This window comes from Rhinolophus sinicus, linkage group LG06, assembly GCF_036562045.2.
Source record: "Rhinolophus sinicus isolate RSC01 linkage group LG06, ASM3656204v1, whole genome shotgun sequence".
NCBI classification, from domain to species: domain Eukaryota; kingdom Metazoa; phylum Chordata; class Mammalia; order Chiroptera; family Rhinolophidae; genus Rhinolophus; species Rhinolophus sinicus.
In genome coordinates this window covers 25,131,817-25,154,053 of record NC_133756.1, presented here as the reverse complement: position 1 = coordinate 25,154,053, position 22,237 = coordinate 25,131,817, and the positions used below count along the sequence as shown (strand labels likewise).

At 44.9% G+C, this 22,237-nt stretch overlaps 1 protein-coding gene across 1 annotated transcript in view; it reads left to right on the top strand.

The window, feature by feature from the left end:
• PLPP3 (phospholipid phosphatase 3) overlaps positions 1 to 22,237 on the top strand; it is an 80,193-nt gene that overhangs the window by 45,924 nt on the left and 12,032 nt on the right. Inside the window, exons 3-5 of the mRNA XM_019742528.2 lie at positions 9,060 to 9,340; positions 9,753 to 9,810; positions 20,067 to 20,243. Coding sequence (XP_019598087.1) covers positions 9,060 to 9,340; positions 9,753 to 9,810; positions 20,067 to 20,243 — 516 coding nt within the window. The remainder of the gene's footprint in view (positions 1 to 9,059; positions 9,341 to 9,752; positions 9,811 to 20,066; positions 20,244 to 22,237) is intronic.

Genomic DNA, 22,237 nt, shown 5'->3' with positions numbered 1-22,237 from the left:
AATGAAAGCATGTGTGTCCTTAGTGAGAATCTTCCTTTTCATTTCTGCACTGTCGTGCAGTTTACAAAGTGGTCTTTATGTGTGCATTGCCTCATTTGCACCTGACAGGAGGGAAGATATCAGAGGATGTGCGCATGGGGCAGCTAAGGTAACGGGGGCTCAAGGATAGTAAGTGACGTTCTCAAAGCTAATTAGGGCAGGGCTAGACCAGGAGTCCTCTGATTCTGAGGCCAAGACTTTTTTTTTGTAATGACACCATGGCTGCCTTCTAAAGCCAGCCTACCTTCCACAATTATTCAAACCCCCATGGTGTAGCAGGTGCTAGGGGTGAACCTCAGTCCAAATAGCTGCATGTTGGCTCTCATCACTAAACTGCCAGAAGCTGTCCCATCTCAAGCAGACAAATAACACCTCAATGCACATTGCCTTGTAATGTGATTTGTGTCCGGTCTTGTCTTCCCAGCTAGATAATAGGTGCCTGGAAGGCAGAGACCAGGCCTTTTCCTCTTGCACATGGTAGGTACTACATAAACAAGCAGACGTCTCCTTCTTCAGCAAGCATTCCTTGGCTCCCTCCTCCCCCACCTTCCAAAGGTCTCAGAGATCCCTGGACCCACCTCTGTGTTTGCAGTTACTGTGCTGAAGTGTCGTGTCTGTTTACTTGTCTCCTTCCTGCTTACCCTGTTAGCTGCATCAGGGTAGGGACCGGTTTGATTTGATTTTGTATTGCTAGACATAGTACAAGGCATAGTCTTTGGTGCTCAATATATATTTGTAAAAATCACAGAGGAGGCCATCCGTTTTGAGCATACAATCAAAAGCATTACTAGGCCAAAAGATGTCAGAGGATGTATGGAGCAGGGAAAAGTGTCCAATTTGCTTCCCTAAACTTTTAAATGTGGTCCATGCTGCCCACTGGAATGTGCTCTGTACCACATGAAAATTGCTTGCTGGAGAGACAAGAAGAAGAGCTTGATACCTCCAAGATTTGTTTATTCAGGATCAGGCTTCAGTTTGCCTACATCTGGACTTCATTACTTCCTCCCCATCCCCCATCTCCCTTTATCTGAGAAAGCACTGCCAAGAAAACAAGGTTCCCCAAGATTGCCTCCTCATTAAAGGTTAGTCAAGTTTTCAACTCTAAAAAAAGTGAAGTCACACTGGCCCAGTGGTGCCTTAGTGGGAGACCCCTACCCCCAGTTTACAGTCCACTACATCTGTGCAATTACCAAGACCACCAACAGAGAGTGGGGCCACATTAATCCTCCAACTGTGTCATCTCCTGATCAGAAGGCTAGAGAGTTCTTCTGAGACCTTCTTATCCCTAGAGGCGTGGTGGGAGGGGGCATCTATTTGCAATTTAACAAACACAGGCATTGAGATAAAGATTTACTGTAGTCTGTTCCCTTTCCCAACCACCTCCACTCATGCCCTGGAAGAGTGAGAGCTGTAGTAATTCTTCCTAAGTTACGTAGAGCTCTGAGGGGTTAATGACTTTGAAAAATGTATCTAATACGAAGGTGACGATATTCTCCATTTTAAGTGATAATGCTTAGGAGGCTGACAAAATCTGTTGGTGTGAGTCAGTGAGTGTTAGAGGATGGGGTAGAGAGTCGGATAACATTTGTGAGCTACCTAATGGGCCGGAAACCAAAATGCCTTATCTTAAATCCTCTTCAACAGCTACATGAGATAGGTATTATTTACCCTATTTACAATGAGGGAGGCTTACGAGGGTGACGTGACTAGTGTGAGGTTACTCTGCTTGGTGGGTGGGGGAGCAGGAATTAAAACCCAGGTCTGTCTGGCTTCAAAGCCCAGTGTTTGAACTGAAGGTGCACTCTGTGCTAGGTGCTGTGCAGAGTGGTCTTTATTTAGTGACCTATCAAAGCTTTTAGTTCCCGGGCTTGGAGCTCAGTGTATGAAGGAAGAAAAACCATCTAGACCACTGGGCAGGTGACCACGGAAGATGGATGGTGTATCACAGGGTTTTGTATGAAGTGGTTTGTGCCGAAGGTGATAACCTGCTGTGTAGGTCGATACATGGTGAGACCTCCCCTACAACAAGCAGGCATGTGATAGGCACCTTGGCCTAGAAGCTATAAGACGTAGATAATGCCCTTGGAGCTTATGGTCTGATGGGGAAGCAGGTCATGTAGTAGACTGACTACACTATTAGACTATTAGAGACCCTTAAGGAAACTAAAGAATTGGTCGGAGAATAAGAAGAGAGTCAGGGCTGTGCGGGGTGGTGGGCCCCAGAGAGGTGAGAGCTACAGTACAAAACAGGCCACATGCTATAGATGGCCTGAGGGATAAACACAGTGCTATAGGAGTTCAGAGGAAGATCATTGAAGGTTATTGTCATTTGGCGAAGACTTCATCATCATCATCACCGTTCATTGAGCACTTTTACCCATTTAATTATCACAACAGCCCTTGAGCTGTTGGTACTGTCAACATCCTCCTTTATATACAGAAGGAAACAGAGTTCTCAAGCTCAGTTGTGCAAGACCCACAAGTAAAAGAGCCAAAACTTTAACCTAGTACACTAGTTGGCAGGTGAGCTCTACTTTGAAAGATGATTTAGGACTCTCATCAGAGAACCTGACCTTTCAGGCAGAGGAGATTGCTTCAACAATAGTAGAGCCTGAACAATAGTGTTTTTGGATCTCGGCTGGGGGAGTGGAGAATAAGGTAATAGACAAAGCTAAGGTAGGAAAGGATTATATAGCTATGTTGTGAAATTCCTTGAGTGCTGGGGAATTCCTCCAATTAACTGGCTAGAGTTGGATGATTGTATTTGAAGCTAGCTTGGTCAATTTTCTAACCAAGGTACAGATGAGGCCGGAACCACAGTGACAGCAATGCAAGGAGAAAAGAGGGGAAAAAAGATGGCTGTGTGAGATGCCTTGCAAAAGTAGGATGAAGAGAATTTTACTGACAGTAGGATAAGGGAGAGGGAGGAGCCTACAATTTCATGTCTTTGAAGTTGTATGTTTGGTGGTACCGTGAGCAGAAATGGAGGCAAGAAAAGTGAGGTTTGGGGCAGAAGTTGGACTGAGTGGAATGGATAGGTTGACATGCTAATAACATCAATTTGATAATCAGTTGGGAGATATGACTGAAGATTGGAATAGGGCTGATAGGGGTAAGGTATAAACTGAGCCTAGAGAGAGCAAGAGATACCCTTTTGGAGGTCATCTTCACAGAAGTAATAATTGAAACTATTGAAGCAGCTGAGATCACAGCAGACAGGCAAGAATACAACCCTAGGGAAGACCCACCTTTATCTGGTAGAACCCGGAAGTGGAGGCACTGGAAGAAAAAGGTGTTTGAGAATAGGAAGAAAAGGACCATGGTGCTATATTAAGGAAGCTTAGGAAATTCAATGTCAAAAGGAGTAAGAGATGGGTTGTAGGCAATGCTACAGAAAGAACAGCCAGGAGATTCTTTCACGGACGGGCTAAGGTGGTCATCTAGGAGAACTATGGGTTTGAGTCCCTGAGTTTTGGGAAGAGAATGTCTTCTTTATGAAGATGGTGGGCATAGGGCAGCTGCTGCTCATTTCAACCATGAATAGCTTCTGTGGCCTCTATGTGGCCTTTTTGCTGTCCATATCCTAGATATTGGAGTTTTGACTTACCCAGAAACTCTACGGGTGACCTTGAACAGATCTATGTTCTCATTGCCTTTTACAGTCTGTGAGGCACTGATGTCTTGCTATGAGGCTGAAGACAACCAAGTGAGAGAAGAATCAAAAATTAAATTTTTCATCAATGATTTGTAATCACTAAAGATGCTGCATTTTATTGCAGTAGATGGAGCGTTAAGCTTCAGAGAAAATATAGCTTCACTTGTGTCTCTATCCTTAGAAGCAGGACCTAGGTAACTTTACATGTTTCCTTTCCCTTGGGACTGAGAAATAAACTGAGAACGATTTCTTCCTTCATTGTTCTCAATCCTCAAATGTTTGTTGAGTGAAACTCTTCTGGACTGAAAGAAGTTCATTAATCCCCATAACTGAGATGTGAAAGAATAACTTGGTGCTCTGTGGCTGGAAGGGACTTAGATGGGCAGGTGTCTGACAAGATTACGTGATCTTACCAGGTGCTCTGTAACTGTCCATCTCACTGGAGACACAGACCCTGCTGCCTGCTAGGACTTCTAAGAGAAAGCCAGCTTGATGCTGTCAGAGCACAAGAACCAGAATGAAGAAGTCCAGGTTACAGTGACAGTCCTGCCACTGCCTTATTTCTGACCCCGGGTGATTCACTGACCTCTCTGCCTTCACCTTACTCACTTATAAAGTGTCGATAATAACTTAGTAATTCATAGTCTGTTGGTGACAAGCAAATAACACAGTAGATGTGAGAAGGTTTTGAAAGCTGTAAAGTGCTATGCAAATATTATTCAAGCAGATCAGAGTATAGGGAAGCTGGTCCTTCAAATTCAGCAGGGGAAGATGAGTTCCTGGTCTTTAAAAGGAGAGATTATTGAGATACTACATGCAAAAATTTTACTTTTCTTCAGATAATTTAAAAATAGAGTGGAATGTTAAAAAATAACACCAAAGATACAGTAGAATTGCTCTTTCTGCATTGGGTTTAGATTTCCCTTCCACTTTGTTCCCCTGAAAAAGACATACTAGATTAAAAGGTCAAAGCCAATGTCATCCATACACACGTTTTCTGGTTCTACCCTGGAGGGGGTAGTACTTCCAAACTTGAACTTGGAAGTTCTCTTCCAAGGAGCTCTTGGGGGTATCTTGGAAAAGATATTTTCTACAAGTATTTGTTAATTTTTTTGTTTCCCCTTCTCCAATGGAAGAAGAAAATTAACTTTTGGAGGGCTCCTCTGTTAGGTCCTGGGCATCTGACATACCACTTTCTTGAATCCCCTAGCAATCCTGCCAGGTAGATATTATCAGTCGTCTTTCATAGATGAGGAGACCTAAACCCAGAGAGGTGAAGTCACTTGCCTAAGGTAAGAGATGGGATTCAGACCAAAGATTTTCTGGCTCCAAAGTCAGTACTTCTTTTACCACCCTAAGCTCTCCTTTCCAAAAAGTCTATCCCAATATTTCTCCAGATTTCCTCTCCAGAACAGTTCAATATTTGTGAATCTGTGGGCTGTTGAGCTCTTTTTCACCAAAAAAGACAGGAAGGGTGGCTGTCTTAGAGTTTGAGACAACCTCCCCCCAAACTGCAGCCGTTCTCAGGCAAGGACTGATCCCTTTCTGTCCCCTCATAGCTTAATTGCAATGCTTTCCCAGTTTATTAGTTTCCAGATTCTGTGCCAAGTGCTTTAAAAGGCAGGTAGGGGAGAGTTCTCTGCTCACCTGGCAGCCTGCCATGCCCCTCCCCCCTACCCCCACCCCCCAGAATCTGTTGCTTGCTGTTTCAGAAAGGGATCAACATTGAAGGCATTTTTCTCAGCAGTGAAATTTACATATCACCATCTTGCTGACTGAAGCAGAAATGAGGGCTCCAGGGGCAGGAGTCTGGGGGTGGGGACAGAGCCTTTGTAGGAGAGAGGGAGGGGGAGGGAAGAGCTTATTTTATTACCCAGGAATAAAAACATTGTGAGTAATGAATAAAGTCCGAAAGCAGTAAATCTGGGACTCCAGAGTTAGGTGTGTAATGTGTCAGAGAACAATTTAAGCCTTCGCCTCTTCTGCAGAGGTGAGGTATGCAGGCCGTCATTCACAGCCCGAATTTCATTAAACGGTCTTTTAAAGGTTAGGATTACAAGAAGCCAAGTCCGGCTGGTTCATAATGATGATTTATGGCTGTGTTGTCGACTCCCCGACCCTTCTGTACAAGGGGATAGAGAAAATACATAATTTGTTGCTCATTAACTCCAAGATCTGTCAGGCTGGCCCAGAAGCCATGTGGTCCTGGAGTCATGCGTCTGCTAAATGACTTCAGCCTGGCCCAGTCCTTGAAAATATACAATTGCTATGCTATAGTGGAAACTGTTTTTAATAACAATAGACATAATAAAGTTATCTCACTGTAGTCTGGCATGGGTCTGGGTCTTTGAACTTGAGAGTCAGAATAGCTGGGTTCTGCTCTGTAGCCTCAAATCCTTCAAATAAGTTGCTATCTCTCAGAGCCTTGGTATCGCCATCTGTAGAATGGGTATATCTTCTCCACAGTTGAAGATTAAGTGAAACTATAAAGTGTGAAAGATAGGTGAACAATTGCTGCTATGATTAGCATTGTTATGAGGATTTGAGGTGCCCTCAAATGTTCTTTTTACCTCTTTACCTTCCCATGAGCAACAAGGAAGCATTTTAATTAGAAGTTTACTGTTTGCAAGACTGTGGCATGGAAAGCCGAAGTTTTAGGATGAAGGGATGTTAGAAGTGAAAGGAACCCTTGAGTTGTAATCAAACCCTTTCTCTCTATGCTGACTGAAGCAGAGAGATGACTCACTTGAGATTAATCAGTAGATTCATGTAAAAGATGCTAATTTGTAGTGGAAACTTGCGTGTTCTTTCACAGCATTAAACAGGAAATCACACTCAAGCCGAGCCAATTCAGAAAATTTCTTAATCTGTGGCCATGGTATGGTTTGAGGAACTCAGGAGCAGTCCAAGGGTGGGGGTTGTGCATGCGGCCCCGGTTCCGCTCTTTGCCTGTGTTATCTCCGGGGAAGCACCCTTCCTCTGCTCCTGCTTGTTACCTTTGCAGGGCTGGGGGGCTAGTGGTGGAGGTGTAGCACAGCAGAGTTGAGAATAAATGCTATTGCAAGTATGAGGTAGTAAATCACGGAATCGAGAGTCCTCATTTTGCAAATGGAGACCCTAACTTAACCCATATTCATTCAATGAGTACCTTCGAACCCTGGCCCCTTGACTCCGAGTTTAGTGGTGTTTTTTTTTTTCCCTCTGCACCTAAAATCATGTGAGTATGACTTATAAATAAAAAATAAGAGAGAACACGATGGTGGTAATAAACATCTGGAACTTGTTAGCCTGGAAGGTTACATAGGGTAAAAGTGTAAACAGGTTCAAAAGGGGAATTAGAATGAATGGTAGGAAAGAATGCTGGGTGGGGAGTTGGAACACCTGGGTCTAATCTTTAGATGTGAGTTAATTTGGACCTCAGTTTGTTCTGTATATAATGGACCCTTTCATTTCTGACTTGCTGTGCTTCTCAGATTTTAATCTTTGCAACATGTTATCAAAGGTCTCTTCGTAATGTTTAGAGGATATTTCTAATTTTGCCATAAGGCAGCTGTGAGAACTACTGTCCTGCTCCCTTTCATTAATTCATTCATTCAACTAATAGTCTCTGAGCACCTCCATCGGATCAGGTAATAGTTCTGCTCAGCCGGGGAATAGCTAAGTCAGGACTTGGCTCTTTCTCTCTCTAATAGAGAATCATACGCAAAGTGACCTGGGAAACCAAAGTCTAGTACTTAGAAGTAGCAAGCTTTTATAAACACAGAATCACTGTATAAATGTTAGCAGAAGTAGCTGTTCTCACTACTGTACCTGCTGGCCTCGCGGCCCAGCTGGCATTTCCCTTCTACATGGCCATCCTCTCCCCAGACTTTGGAGCCCCTGAGGACTTGGATCACACCCCATGCCTTGACGCCTTCCCTCGCAGTGAAGAATAGCAGGAGACTTAGAAAAGGAGTGCCCGGATGTGTCAGTCGATTGCTTCCCTTGTGGTTGTGAACTTGCTCTCTGCTCCCTGAAAGGGCAAGTGTGGCTCATCATCCCGCCCTGTGAGGAAGTGTGAAAGGGACTTTGTGGTGAGTGATGAGTTGAACATTGGCGTCCCTGGACTGTGGTGCAACAGGAGGAAGTGGTCATGGCTGTGCTGTGGAGTTAAGACAAGGGCAGCAGGCTGTGTGGTTGTGCATCACCAAAGCAGCGTTGGTCCTCTGCTGCGAAGGCATCATAGGCAATTGTCTTACAGGGTATGGACTGGCCTCCCATCCTTAACGTAAAACCAGGTCGTTTCCGTTGAAGTGCTTCCCCCCTCAGGAGAAGTTCCCCCACCCCCCAGCCTCAACAATATCTATCATGGTTTTTGTGAGGATTTCACAAAGGAAGTATATAAAAGCAATGCCTGGTATGCAGTAGGTATTCAATAATTGATAGCTCTCTTTTATTATTATTTTTTTTTTAGTGGTGATAAATGTCCCCTCAGTGTCAAGGAGTAGATACAGTGGGGTGGAAGAAGGGTATGAAAATCAAGACTCACTCGCCCTCCTTCAGAATTGAAGGAACAATGCAGGCAGACTTGAGGAAATTCACCAACTCTGAAGGGCATTGTACTAACCGTGCCTTGGTTTGTAGTGCAGTGTTCTTTTCATCATACCATACTTCTGAAACGGGAGATGAAAGAATCACTTTCTATGACCCAGCTCGTTTCCCATCCATGTTATCATATTTAAGCCAACAACTCTGGAAAGGTGTGTAGCCTCCTTTCATGGAGAAGGAAACTTAAGCCTGGAGAGGTTAAGTTATTGCTGAAGGACATCAGGTAGGTGGCAGAGCCTAGATTCAAACCCAGGACTTGGTCTTGGGATATTCACCCTCCCCTGTAGAAACCCTCACTGTGGCTCGATGCTGACACAAGGCTTAGGCCCTTTGTAGAGTTAGATCGTTAGTGAGTCTTTCCTCCAAATCCCAGATTCCTCAGATCCTCTGATATCCTGGCCACCCTTAACCCTGTCTTGATTTTTAATCAATTTTTTTTTCTATAGCTAAGTTCTTATTTGTCTCTTTCTTACATTAAAAAATACGTGTATATTTATATATAAATATGTTTGGTTTTATGTTTTTCTTGTTACAAAGGTATTATATAGCTATGTAGGACTTTTTTGAAAAAAGCAAATAATGACCAAGTTAGCACTTTGATCTTTCCTCCCAAACATATTTGTGTCTGTGTACTTGATAAATAGAACATTGGGATTTTCTAGATTACAACTTACAGCTGTAGACTGAACATTCTCTTTTGTCCTTAAATACACTTTACAGCATCAGTTTTGTTGATGCATCTTGATACTGCTTAATTCCCCCATTGGTTTCCTTTCAGATCATCACAGGGGAATTCTACCGGATCTACTACCTGAAGGAGAAGTCCCGGTCAACGATTCAGAATCCCTACGTGGCAGCCCTCTATAAGCAAGTGGGTTGCTTCCTCTTTGGCTGTGCCATCAGCCAGTCCTTCACAGACATTGCTAAAGTCTCCATTGGACGCCTGCGTCCTCATTTCTTGAGTGTCTGCAATCCTGATTTCAGCCTGATCAACTGCTCTGAGGGCTACGTTCAGAACTATAAGTGCAGAGGTGATGACAGCAAAGTCCAGGAAGCCAGGTGAGACGCCTCCTCCCGTGGCCGCTGTGCACCCCTTTGAGACAGAGAGTTCAGTGAGCACTTAACTAAGCACCTCCGAGGCGCCAGGCCCGGTGCTGTGCTCCGGGTTAGATGGGTCGCTATGGCATAGTGCTTATGCTTGAGGAAGTCACATGACTGAGCTAGACACATACGTAAACAATATGACATAGCATTGGTACGACCATTCATTCATTCATTCATTCATTCAGTTGCTTGTCCATGTGTTCTTGACGATGCCTCAGGTTACAGGCGGTCTGTCCAAAGCACCACCTGGGATGTAAAACCAAGACGGTGCTGTTCTCTAGGTCAGTCTAGGGAGGGAAGGCAGGCAGACAATTGTGTAGCAGGGATGTGAATATGGCCCTCTCACGGCCCTCTCTTACTCTTGCAGGAAGTCCTTCTTCTCTGGCCACGCCTCCTTCTCCATGTACACTATGCTGTATTTGGTGGTAAGTACCTGCCCTCTTATTCCAATGGAGCCCAGCCCCAGCTTAAATCCCTTCTGTGCATAAAGCCCCCCCGGGGGGTTTGGGACAGGTGTACTATGAAATCCTTGAAAAAGGGCTCAGCTAGAAAATTTGAGTTCTATTCTGAACTCCGCCACTGCCTCCGCAGAAGTTGTTTTAGTCTCCAGGATTTTCTTATTTTTCAAATAAAAATAATTACTGTAGTTGCTTGGTAAGCATTGTGTACCCATTTTGAAATTATAAAGTGAAAAAAGACACTTTGTATAACATTTTATGGGAACAAGGACTGTTTTCTGAAAATCCATTAAACTCGGTTGCTCCTTACAGGAACCTTATGTCATAAGTAATATTATTTCTATTGTGGGAAAGGATTACTTAGTAAGGCTCAAGAGAATGCAAGTGAACTGCCAGAATTTACATAGATACCAGGACTATTGCTCAAACTTAAGCCGCCTGGTCAAGTTTTTTGCAATGTTCCCCATGCTGGTCCTCTAGTCTATTGATGGAAGAGCTTGAAAACTCACCATCATATGACTACATAGAGTGATTTTATGTTTTACAAAGTACTGCGTCCATGAGCACACGTGACCTTGTACTAACAGGGAAGTATCAAAATCCTCATCCCCATTGCTTGGATGCAGAGACCAAGGCCCAGAGAGGCTACGCCGCATGTTGGAGGTCTTTCAACTGGTAGTGGAGCCACGATCTGAATCCCCATGTTGCCCTTCCCATGGCCATGTCTGCTCTGACTTCCTGTAGATGCTGGGGCAGTGCAGGTGATATCCCGTTCCCTGCCAGCTGCTGCACAGATAGCGGCTGATCTGTTTCTCTTTGTCAGTTAAATATGGTCCCCCTGCCTTTCCTCTTCCCTTGAATGAGGTTGGTGTGCCAAGGCACTTCCTGCTTTCGACTGCTTTGATGGGAGGACAGAGCGAGAAGGCACCGAGAGGTCAGACATAGCTCAGAGGAGCATAAGCTGTTTGGAAAAAGGACGTTTTGATTTTGACTTATTTAAGAAACATGATTAGGAATTGGAAAAAACTTTTAAGTTGTTTTGTCTTGTTTCTTCCCCCCAATCCTTTCCAAGTCTGGAGGCCTCTGGGCTTCCTGTTACCTAGGATGCAGAACTAAAAGGTGGGCCCCCACCTATAGAAACATTCAATGTGGATTTTATTTATTCGTGAATAGCACTTCCCTTCATTCTTGATTTTCTTGTTTTTGTGTTTGCTTCGCTCTTAGAAAGGATAACTTAGCAAAGATATTCAGTTTAGTTTCCTGTTCCATTCCTATATTTTACCCAGGCCTGGAAGCAATTTTACAAATGTAATCTCACTGTTTGGTAAAGGTGCTTACAGGAGTGCATATGTGCTCAGTTTTCTGTATTCCTTCATTTTCTTCCAAGAGAAAAACACGGGATAATTTTGAAACCTACGCCATGCAGTGTGTGCTCCACAGCTGCCCCAAAGGTAAAGGCACTGACAGGTTTCTGGTGCCTTCTGTGTGCCAGGCGCCGTGTGGAGCACACACTGTAATATTCGATTCTCTCAGTAACCCAATGAGATACCTTGTGATTACCCTGCTTTCCTTTTAAAATAGACCAACCAACCGAAATCTAAGAAGGTCTGCAGTAAAAGGTCTACATCCAGGAAGACGCAGAAAGGGTATCTGAAAACTGGTCTTTATAACTCCAGCATCATTTTATGTGCTTTTCATTATCCTGCACTACGAACACAAAAACAAAACAAACCTGCAGAATAAACTTAAGGAATATAAGCCCTTGACCCTGATTTCAATTTCACCTGAAGGCGAGCTGCCTTTCTTCAGATCTGCTTTAAGGGGCGAGATGCTCCTCTCACCGTGCCCACCCCCCCACCCCCACTGAATTACCTCCTTACCAGCTATGATTACAGCAAGTCTCTGCAGGGGGCATGGATGCGGAGCAGATTTTGATTGAATGTTTATTTGCATCTCTCTGAGGGAGGAAAAATTGCAGTGCCTTTGTATTCCTGGAAAGAAGAAAAAGAAGGAGGGAGAAAGGAAGAAAGGGAGAGAGGAAAGGAAGAGACGGGGAGGAAGAAGAGCCTTCTTAATCCTTCATCTCTTGAGCACATTAGGAGACACACTCCCTCATGCACACACCCTACACTCTTAGGAACCCTCGCGGACTTACATGCATTCAACATGCACAACTCACATGTACCACATACAAATACAGGGCTCTTCACCTCTAAGGTTATCTTGCCCTGAAACAACCTCTGAAGCTAAGAGCCAAAAAGTAAGGGCAGTGCTCTTTGCCAGGGCTGTTTTTTTGTGATATTACATGGAAATGTCAGCCCCTTGAATGGTCCATTTTGCAATGTTTTCTATCGTTAAGTTTGCTGCCTGTCAGAATTGGTGGGAAATCCTGCAGCCAGTCAGAGAAGCCCTTAGACCCTCTCCCCGCTCTTTCATGTTAGGCTTCAGGAAGTGCTGGAGTTGGGGGCTTTTGTTAACACAGCCTGTGATCCCAGCTTCCGTGGAGCCTTGGAGAGAATCACATTTGAACTGGTTGGGTGTAGTGTTAACAGCTTTTGCCTTTAGAGTCAGACAGACCTGGATGATTCTGGCCATGCCAATTAATAGCTATGGAACCATGAGTGTGTTACTTAGCTTTCAAGCCTCAGTGTACTCACCTGTAAAGTGGAGACAATCATGTCTGTTTTACAGCGTTATTGCCACTTTTCTCTAGACCCCTCTTTCCCCATCTGTCAAATGAAAGAGTGGAATTAGATGGTGCCTGTTTATCTCTCAATCTCTGTGGCTCTGTTTGAAAGAAGGTTGAACTACCCTAACTGCTGATGGGAGGCCCTCAGGGACAAACTTAGGCCCACATTACCATGGAGTTCAAAGAGAGTGGCCGCCCAGAAGCATCAGCCACCCCTAACTACAGGCCTTTCAGCACCAGCTGCCATGTCAAGCCTCCCAGGGCTTTGCAGGGCATTCCGTATTAGGTTTTGATTTGTAAAATAGTTAGCTTGGAAAAACCATTCCCCAAACACCAAATTATCTCTGGGCACGGAACCTTAAGGATGAGGTTAGGGCTTGTTAATGCATATTCTAATGAGAAAAATCCCACAGCGTATATAAACATCAATGGTGCTTCCCACCCGTGAGCCCTGGCCTCCACCCCAGAGCACCACATCTGGATTGGCCCTGCACTTCCATAGTCAGGGACTGAAGATGTCCAGCTAAAATGCCAACAGCAGGGCAGGCACCCATTCGTGTAACGTATCTGCTGTCTCCTCTGTTGTGTCACCTTCGGGGGCTACTGAGCTAAATCAGACCTGGGGTCTGCCCTCCAGGAACTTCCCTGTGCATTCAACATTCAGCATCCAGCACATATTTAGCGAGTGGCTCTGATGCACCAACCACCGTGCCAGGGGTGGGAATATGGAGATTAGGAAGGCATGGTCACAGTCCTTGGGGAGTGCAGTCTAGAGAAGCAGGTGGACAATGACAATAGTCCGGTTCATTGTGCAGGGGAGAAGCAAGGGGATGTGTTGGTGATGGTGGAAGCTGAGAATTGTAGCAGCTACCCAAGAGTGGACAGTGGCAGAAGCCAGGGAAGGTTTCCAGTCGGATGAAGGTGGGAGGATTGGAAGGACTCACTACCTGTGTAGAGGTGGGAAGAAGGATGGTGCTTTGAGAACGGCAGGTGCTCCGTTCAGTACAGCATTGATCTGAGAGGAAGCCAGGGGTGGAGGGCACGTTACTTGCTGAGAAGACCTGTGGTAGCATCTGCCCTGACCCCTCCTTTTGCAGCTCAGATTAGGCAGCAGTGCATTCCTCTGGGGCCTGCTGCTCCTGCTGTGTTCCTTTCCCAGGACTCTGCTCTTTGCCCCCTTGCCCCCTTGCCCGTCCCTGGCAACCCTGTGTAAAATGACAGTCCCCTCCTCCGATACTCCCTAATATCCTTTGTGGCTTCCCCCACACACACACACACAACTTCTCACCTCTGACGTACTATGTATTCGCTTCTTTGTTTATCTCCACTAGGGAAACTGAGCTTCTGTCCATTCCAGTCAGAACTTTGTTTGTCTCCTCATCACTCACTTGATAGATCACAAGGGGCCTGTGTGGTGTCGGAAAGGTCTTGGTTGCCTCTTCGCTGAACTCTTTACCTATTGACTCTTGACTGCGATGCCCATGAGAACTGTTTATGTGTGGAGGGTAGGTTGGGTACCAAGGAAACAGGGAAGTGGTTGTCCTCGGACAGCCATGTTCTCCAGCCTGTGGTTGTTAGTCATTGAGGTTTGTTCAACGTGTTAGGAATCCTGGAGCACTGGGGTCTGGTGTGCCCACGAGACATTCCCACAGATCCTGGGAGTGTCTGAAACTGCAGAAACAAGATTGTGGTTTCCAAGGGGAATATACCGCTGTGCCAGATGTTTTTCCTTTTGTCCCTCTCTATCCCATCCATCCATCCATCCATCCATCCATCCATCTTCCAGTGTCAGTGACCAGTGTCAGACCTGTGTCAGCATCCAGGGACACCACAAGAGTTCACATCTTGTGTGGAAAGCCTGAAAAGTACATAGCTGCCAAACAATGGGATGAGTTCTCTGACTGAGGGTGGAATAAAGGGTTAGAGTACAGAGGAAAGGGTTGTTACCTCTGCTGGGAGGTGCACTAAGACAATTCACAGGCTCTCCTTACCTTAAGGTCAGCTCAGAGATTCTACTCTAACTCTCACAAAAGCTGGCCACTTGTGTTTCAGGGATGGGTGTTACAAAAGCATGTGAACAGTAAATGAGAGGAGCCCGAAGTTCAAATGCCCCATGCAGGTTGTTCTTTCGTTCATGACAGCTATGTAGTCCCCTCAAATTGGTTCTTTTCTCCAAAGATATAAGTACAATAGAAAAGACCAATACTTTGTGTGCAAAGCACTAATTCCCTAAAGAAGCCAGATGGTTCTGTGGTTAGAGCATGAACTTAGAAAGAGGCAAATCTTCCTTCATGTAAATCATGCCTCTTGTTACCTTGAACAAGTGACGTGGCCTCTTTTGGCCTTGTTTTCTTCATCTGTAAAATGGGCACAGTGGTGTCCATCTACCAGGATGACTGTGCAAACTGCAGGTTGTGTCATTTAAAGCACCTAGCACAGTATCTAGAACAGTGCTCGGCAAAATGATACTTTCTTTTTCTCTCCCTGATAGTGACAGAAAATAAGATCTGATTCCCTTCTAAAGAAGGAGCAAGATCAACTAAAGCAAATATTTCTCTTTTGTCCTGAAAGTAGTTGAATGATTTTCCAGAGAGAGGTTCCAGTTCTGCACCATGTAGACGAGTCACCGGGCACATGAAGCAGAGCCAAGCGTGCGCCATGGAGGAGATGAGAGGGAGAAACTGTCTCCCTGTGGGTGTCAGTGATCTGGACAGACTTCCAGGAAGACAGCAGGCTGGGACACAAGGAGGGACAAAAGCCTCCTTTTCACTCTTAGCAGAGCTGTCCCAAGAGCGATGGAAATGAAGGGAAAGGACAGTACCGACCTGTTTCACCAGTATGCAAATCGTGTAATGAAACACAAATGACTTAGCAAGAACGGGGCTGTGAGTCACCCTCATCTGACTCTGCTGGTTCAGACCCCAGGAGCCAGCTAGAATTCAGCCAGGGCTTTCTAAGGAGGTTTTGTTGAAATTCTACAGGACCCCGATTTTAAAGCTAGGACCAGGAAGAAGAGAACTCCATTCATGGAGTGAGTTCTCTGTGCCAGAGACTTTCACACACATCATTTGGTTGGGGGGAGGTGGGGGGCGGGGATGCAGGTATCTACTTTTCTATTGTTGTCTTCATGGTATCTACAACCAGCCGTTTTAGCAACTGGATGAAAAAGCTTAGTATAAGAAAAGGACTTTAAGATTTTATTCTTTTTTTCACAAAGGAACGTATTTTATTCATGCCCGTCTCTTTCACAGACATGATTTTTGTTTGTTTGTTTTGTTTATTTGTTTTTTTTTAAATGAACAGAGTTCCTTATGAGAAAGCAGAAATTCAGAGAAGCAGTGTGACTTGTCTTACAGTTGGTATGAAGCAGAGAAAAGACTCAGATCTAGTTGCTCTGATTGCAGGGCAAACACTTTGCATTTTCTGCATTGTCACACTGATGGTTGAGAAGCAGATTTTTGCAGCCCAGAGATCTTCCCACCACCAATGGGGAAGTGAAAACAGATTAGACAGGCTCTCACGGCTGCTGAGGACTATGAGAGGTCAGGGTGATTTAGGCTTTCCGAGTTTTTCTTCAGCTCTGCTCACCCCATTCCTAACCACTTTTTTTTCAGGGTGCCTAGGACTTTTTGGAAGCCCATGTAGGAATTCTGATTCTGAGAAAGTCTCCTTGTTGTTTGGCCCAGAACCGGGACATTACATCCTTGTGGTCAGGAGGTTTGGCTTCCTCTTCTGAATTAGGGGCACCTGCCCCTGTGGAATGGGAATGAATGGAGCCTGCTGACCCACACAATGCCCCCAGGCTCAGGTTTCCCAGGGAGCAGGGTGCTCCAGAAAGTACTCACTGACTCTGCTGAGGTCCAGGCCCCTGGCCTGCGAACGAGGCTATGAACCAGCAAAATCTGCATCATTGAGCAGTTAGATTGGTGTGGGAGGGAGGAGAGAGTTACCAGGTCCTTTGATCAACCTCAAAGCCTGTTGCCACCCGCTTACTTCTCAAATCAGAAGTAGCCATTGGGTGGAAGGTCATTGTTCAATCTTTCTTTAGTAATTTACTTGTTTTTGTGAAATCAACCACTGTCATTGCCTAAATTTCATTTACTAAGGCAAAAGGGTGGTGTGGGTTTCTGGAAGAGTGCCTTGAGTGCACTAGATACTGCTCTACCTATTTCACAGGTGAGAAGTTTAGAAAAGTTAAGTGACACACTTATTAAGTGGTAAAGCCAGGATTGGAATCAGGGCTGTCTCACCCCAAAATCCACTTTACTACTGCTGGGCTTTCCCCTGAAGCCCCAACTGCAGACACCAGGGTCAATCCCAAGATCTTGAGACATTTCTCCATAAGTGTGCTAGCTACTGATAGATGGGGTGGGGCAAGGGCAAGCTTCCCTCCACAGACTAACCATGACTGACTGCTTCCCAAAAAGATTCTTTCCCCATGGCTCCCTACTCCTTTCTCATTCATAAGCGCTGTCTTCCTGAAGCTATTCTGATGACTGGTCTTTTCCTCTCCAAGTTCCTCTCTTGTATTTATTTTTTTCTTTTATGAAGCTCCAGCCTAAGTATCTGAGTCAGTGGAAGGGGAGAGGTATGCTTTGTTGGGTTGGAAACCCACCCTTCCTGTGCCTCACCCTGATTTCGAAGGCCCGTGACCTCAAGTCTGCAAGTGGGGGGAAGTGTTGCAGGGTTTTGAACCAGCCTTTTCTGCGGACCTGCAGATTTTTCAGGGAGGGAAATTAGAAAATCTTGGGGCTACTAGGTCCAAATGAAGAGAAGTGGTCAGCCGCATGTGCTTCCAGGCACTCGAGCTACATGATCACCTGCCTGTGACCATGGTGGCTACATTTATTTTATGTGTGGGGAAACTGAGGCTCAGTGAGGTTTTCCTGATGCAAACCTGGACTCTTTCTGTTATCCAACACACCCCATCCATCCACAAGACTTGCTGGAGGGAGATCAGACCCTAGCGGGCACAATACAAATAGACACACTATTCCTTGCTCCCTGAACTTGCCACTGTCCTGAAGACTTGTGTTGAGTTGGAGCTACGTCAACATCATCTCCATCCCAACTGCCCAAAGGAAGGGAGCTTTTATTCGTGATTGCAGAATCTGTGGTTGGGTCATTTCCGCAGAAATAAGGGACGAGGCTTTGACCTGCAGACTATTTTTTATGGTACTAAGTGCCTTGCTTCACACGGTTACATTTGTCACTGTTGCTTACAGTTGACATTTACCCCTTGGGACTCAACGGGTCGATGTGCTGTAAAAATAGTGATAAGTATAATAAGTGAGGAAAATGAGGATGTGGAAGAGAGCATTTACCAATCTTTTTTTAAAAGACCCTCAGTGTGCCATGGAGTATGGTTTAGAAAAGACTGGCCTACTAACGAGAGGCCAGGTGCCTTTGTTTGATATCTAGTGCCCTTCCTAAATAGCCTCTGCGAGCCTCTGTAGCCCTGTTTCTCATCACCCCCACCCCCACCCCACCCCAACATCCTCTTCAGCTGTACTGAACTATGAGAAGTGCTCTGGCACTCTGCTGGCTTCTAAGTCGTCACTCTGCCTGGAATACACAGCCCTCACGACTGTCCTCTTAACTCCTACCAAACAGTATTCATCTTTAGGATTCAAGTCAAGTATAATAATTGACCCTAGTCCCTGATCTTCTTTCATACTTCCTATAAAACCCATAATATACTTACTTTTGCTTTCATGTATCTCCCCAACTGTGTGCTCCGTAGGGCAAGAATTGTAACTTCTTATTTCTGTGTCCTTAGCACTTATCATAGTGTCTGGCTTGCTTGCTTGCTTGTTTTTTGTATGTATGTATGTATGTATGTATGTGTGTAAATTATTATTTATTTATTTATTATTTTAATTTAATTTTATTCCTCCCTCATTCCACAGGTTTGGCCTTTTAGATTATTTATAGAATATTGTTGTCACGGTTTTTTTCTCCATATCTTTATAGGATATCCATGGGAATCTGATTGAATTTACATGTCAATATATGAGTTTATGAGTTAAGTGTTCTAAAAAATGAGTGTTCTTATAAAGACAAATTCGAACTCTCTATTCAAATTGTCCTTCATGTCCCTTGTTTCATAAGGGCCCTGGGTGATTCTTTGTAAGTTCATTACTATTTATTTAATCATCTTTGCGATTACCATGACTTTACCTCTTTTAGATCTTTAACTGGTTATTTTTTGCGTATGAAAAACCTTTGATTTTTTTTTTTTAATCACTTGTTTAGCAACCAACAACATCAAAGCATTCTGTATTATTTTTTCATTTGTTATGCTTAGATTTCCCAATAATACATTCATGTTATTTCATAATGATTATAAAATTTCCTGCTGTTCTCCAGGCCTGGGTTTTTGAAACAGTTTCCAAGTAGTTGAGGATTCAGTGCTAGACACTCTTCCTACGTCGATAAGAGTGACTCCGGAATCTTCCATTCTTGTCTCCTCAGGACTGGTCTGTGGCGTGCTCTTTCCTGACCAACAAAAGGAAAATGTCCATTTGTCTCAGGAAGGGCAGTCACGCCTTTGCCACTGTCACAGGTCTATCTTTAGGCCATCAGCCCTCTCCCCTCCACTCTCTTCCCTTCTCCTGGTTTTTGCTTTGATTTGTAGTCGGAAGTTCCTCTTGTCCGATTGCCTCTTCCCCCTCATTTCCCAAGTTCCCACAGGAACCTGGAAAGTAGGTTGTGCCCAGAGGTTAGAACGGAAACTGCAGCAAGATAACTATGGGGGACAATGCCCAGTTGACGTCATTTCAACTTCTTTGCTTCGGCCAGAGGTGTTTTTTTTTTTTATTCCATTTTTCTTCAGGTTACTCTCCTACTCCACCCAGCCCAGTGTCTGTCAACCTCTGTTTGAAAGCTCTCTGGCATTGTCTGGCTGGTTTATGTGTTTCCTTACTTTCTAATTCAAAATCCACAGCCCCAAGTAGTGACTTAGAAACTTATCCTTTGATAGAGATGCTTTCTTCTGAAGCATAAGCATCCCCTTGTGACTATCATGATAACCTCCCCCTCTCATCATACATCTTATTTCCATGGCAATCCTGAGAGGCAGGTAGTACATGGATTGCATAGAATAATCTCCAGGAAAACACACAAATGCACTGAATGAGTTGTCAGTTGTAAAAAAGGAAAACTTAACTAACCCTGGTTATTCTTTAATTAGTTTCAATCAAGAAGAAGACAAAAGGGAACTAATATTTGTAAAGTGTCTAATACATGCCAGGCAGTGTGCTAAGGCTATTCTCATATATTATCTTCCTCAGCTCTCTCTAGCTTATCACCCTAGAAAAGCTCCATTTTTCTTAGTTTTTCAGTACAGGAAGTACCGCTCAAGGTTTAAATAACTGGCTTGAGGTCGTGTCCAAGTTGAATACTCTTTCTACATGCCACGCCCAAGGTCCGGATGACTGCATTTAGTGGAAATGTAGTATGCATCGACTTGGTATTATAATGCAGGTGAGTAGCGAGTCACTTACTGTCTGTTCATTTTATCTGCACCCTCCAGCTGTACCTGCAGGCCCGCTTCACTTGGCGAGGTGCCCGCCTGCTCCGGCCACTCCTGCAGTTCACCCTGATCATGATGGCCTTTTACACAGGACTGTCCCGTGTATCTGACCACAAGCACCATCCCAGCGATGTCCTGGCAGGATTTGCTCAAGGAGCCCTGGTGGCCTGCTGCATAGTAAGTAGCATCTTGTCCTCAGTATATAATCCGACCTCTGGACTGCCTGCTTGTTAAATGTTTCCAGCTCAGTGACCAAAGCCAGGGAGCTCTGCGTCCTCTTCTCTGCTTGGTATCTGAAGAGTCACCCTACCCAGGACCCCTTCAGTAAAATGAGAATAAAGCCTGTGAGTTTTAATCCAACAGAGTCTGTAAATCCTCTGTTCCATCAACAATGACAGATTTGGACTCACAGAATTTTGCAACTGGAAGAGATCTTAGATCTTGTCCAACTCACTCACTTCATTGATGAGGACATTTAGGGTTAGAGAGGGGAAGAAACTTGTCCCGGGTCATGTGTCAAGTGTAAATCTCTGACTCAGTGCTCACATGCTGCTTTGGTGGACGCTTACTACTGAGTAGAACTTCTCAGCTTCTTGGAAACTTCTGTCTGTCTCTGTGACCTTTAGGGTGACTTGGTCAGACCCTAACCTCAATGTTGGCTAGAAAAGAGGGGATTTGGTGAAGACTAAGGCCTTACCCATCAAGTCACAGAGTTCCCTAGAGGATGGCCTTGCGATGGGTCACGTTCTGGTTTACCCCAAATGAATGGGTTACCCTTTTCACGTGCTTAATCCCTGATTCCAGTTTGGGTGGGATAAGGTATTCCACCTCTCTGAGCCTCCATCTCCTCAGGAATCTCTGCTTTTCCTGCCTACTAAAAGTTTTCGGGGCTTATTTAGCAAATGTGACTGAATACCTATTCTAATATTGTGTCTTCCTGGGCCCTACTCAGGGGAGCTCAGCCTGGGCCGTCAGGAATCCCAGAATACAGTAATGGCTGGATGTTTCAGCACCACACGTGTAGGCTGTGTTGTTAGCATAACCCTCGCTCTTTCACAGTAAGAATCATGAACAATAGGGAGATATAGACCAGCCCCTGTCCTTTCCTGATTTCTAAGCCTGGCTGCAGCCCCACGTCGCCCTACAACAACCTCTTCCACTCTTCTGTGACAGCATTTATCTCTGTTGAAATTGTTGATGTGTGTCTCCCTTTAGGCTGGGTTCCTTGGGGGTAGGGACCATATGCAACGTATATGTTATTCTCCCTGTATTACCAAGGCCTCTCAGGGATCTTAGCTCAGAGTAAGTAAATGTGCTTAATCATTAAATGTGCTTAATTAGAGTCAGTGAGATGATCTACCCTCTCCTGAGAACCCTGTCAGGAACATTCTCTTGAACGTGGAGGGAAGAATAAGGCAAAGCCCTTGCACCTAAGGAAATCCCAGCCCAGTCGCTCCCATAGCTGGGCCAAGCACAGCAGTTGTAGTACAATGTGGGGCTGCAATGGAGACACAGACAGGGTGCTTCAGCAGGCCGATGGGGGTCTGACTGCAGTGGTCAAGAAGAGGAACCAGGAGTTGGGGTGATCAGAGTGGACACCATAACGAAAGGAACATCTGAGCTGCTTGCCAACCTGGCATGGGAATCCTAACCTAATAGACTGGCTGTTTTGATTCATTACTTTCCTTTCCCCTTTTTTTTGTTGTTTGTTTCTTTTTCAGTCAAGGAAAAGAAGGGTGAGAAATTGGGAGAACAAGCTGCTAATGAGAGCAGCTGTCACTGACCAGCTTGTTCTCTGATGCTTGGCCCTTTAATGTAAAGTGACAGTGGGGGATGGGTGTATGCACTAAAGGGTAAACCTTTGCTGACTGCCCTTCTCTGCAGGAGAAGGCCCACAGGGTCTGCTGTTGTGTTTCCTTGGCGCCACTGCCCTAATTAGAGTGTCCTGCACCCCCAATTAAAAAAAATTAAAAGATGAGGGAGTCCTTCATTGCCTTCCTCTCTTTTACATCCCAGAGCACTGGCCATGCACAATTAGACAAAGTGTTCAGGACGACCAGGGTTATTTTCAAGAAGGGAAATGAGGGGTCTGAGTTTTATCCTGTTTGGCCACTGTAGCACAAGATAGGAACTTGGTCCTAGCATTTGTAGGACCTACTCTGCGCTGGCAC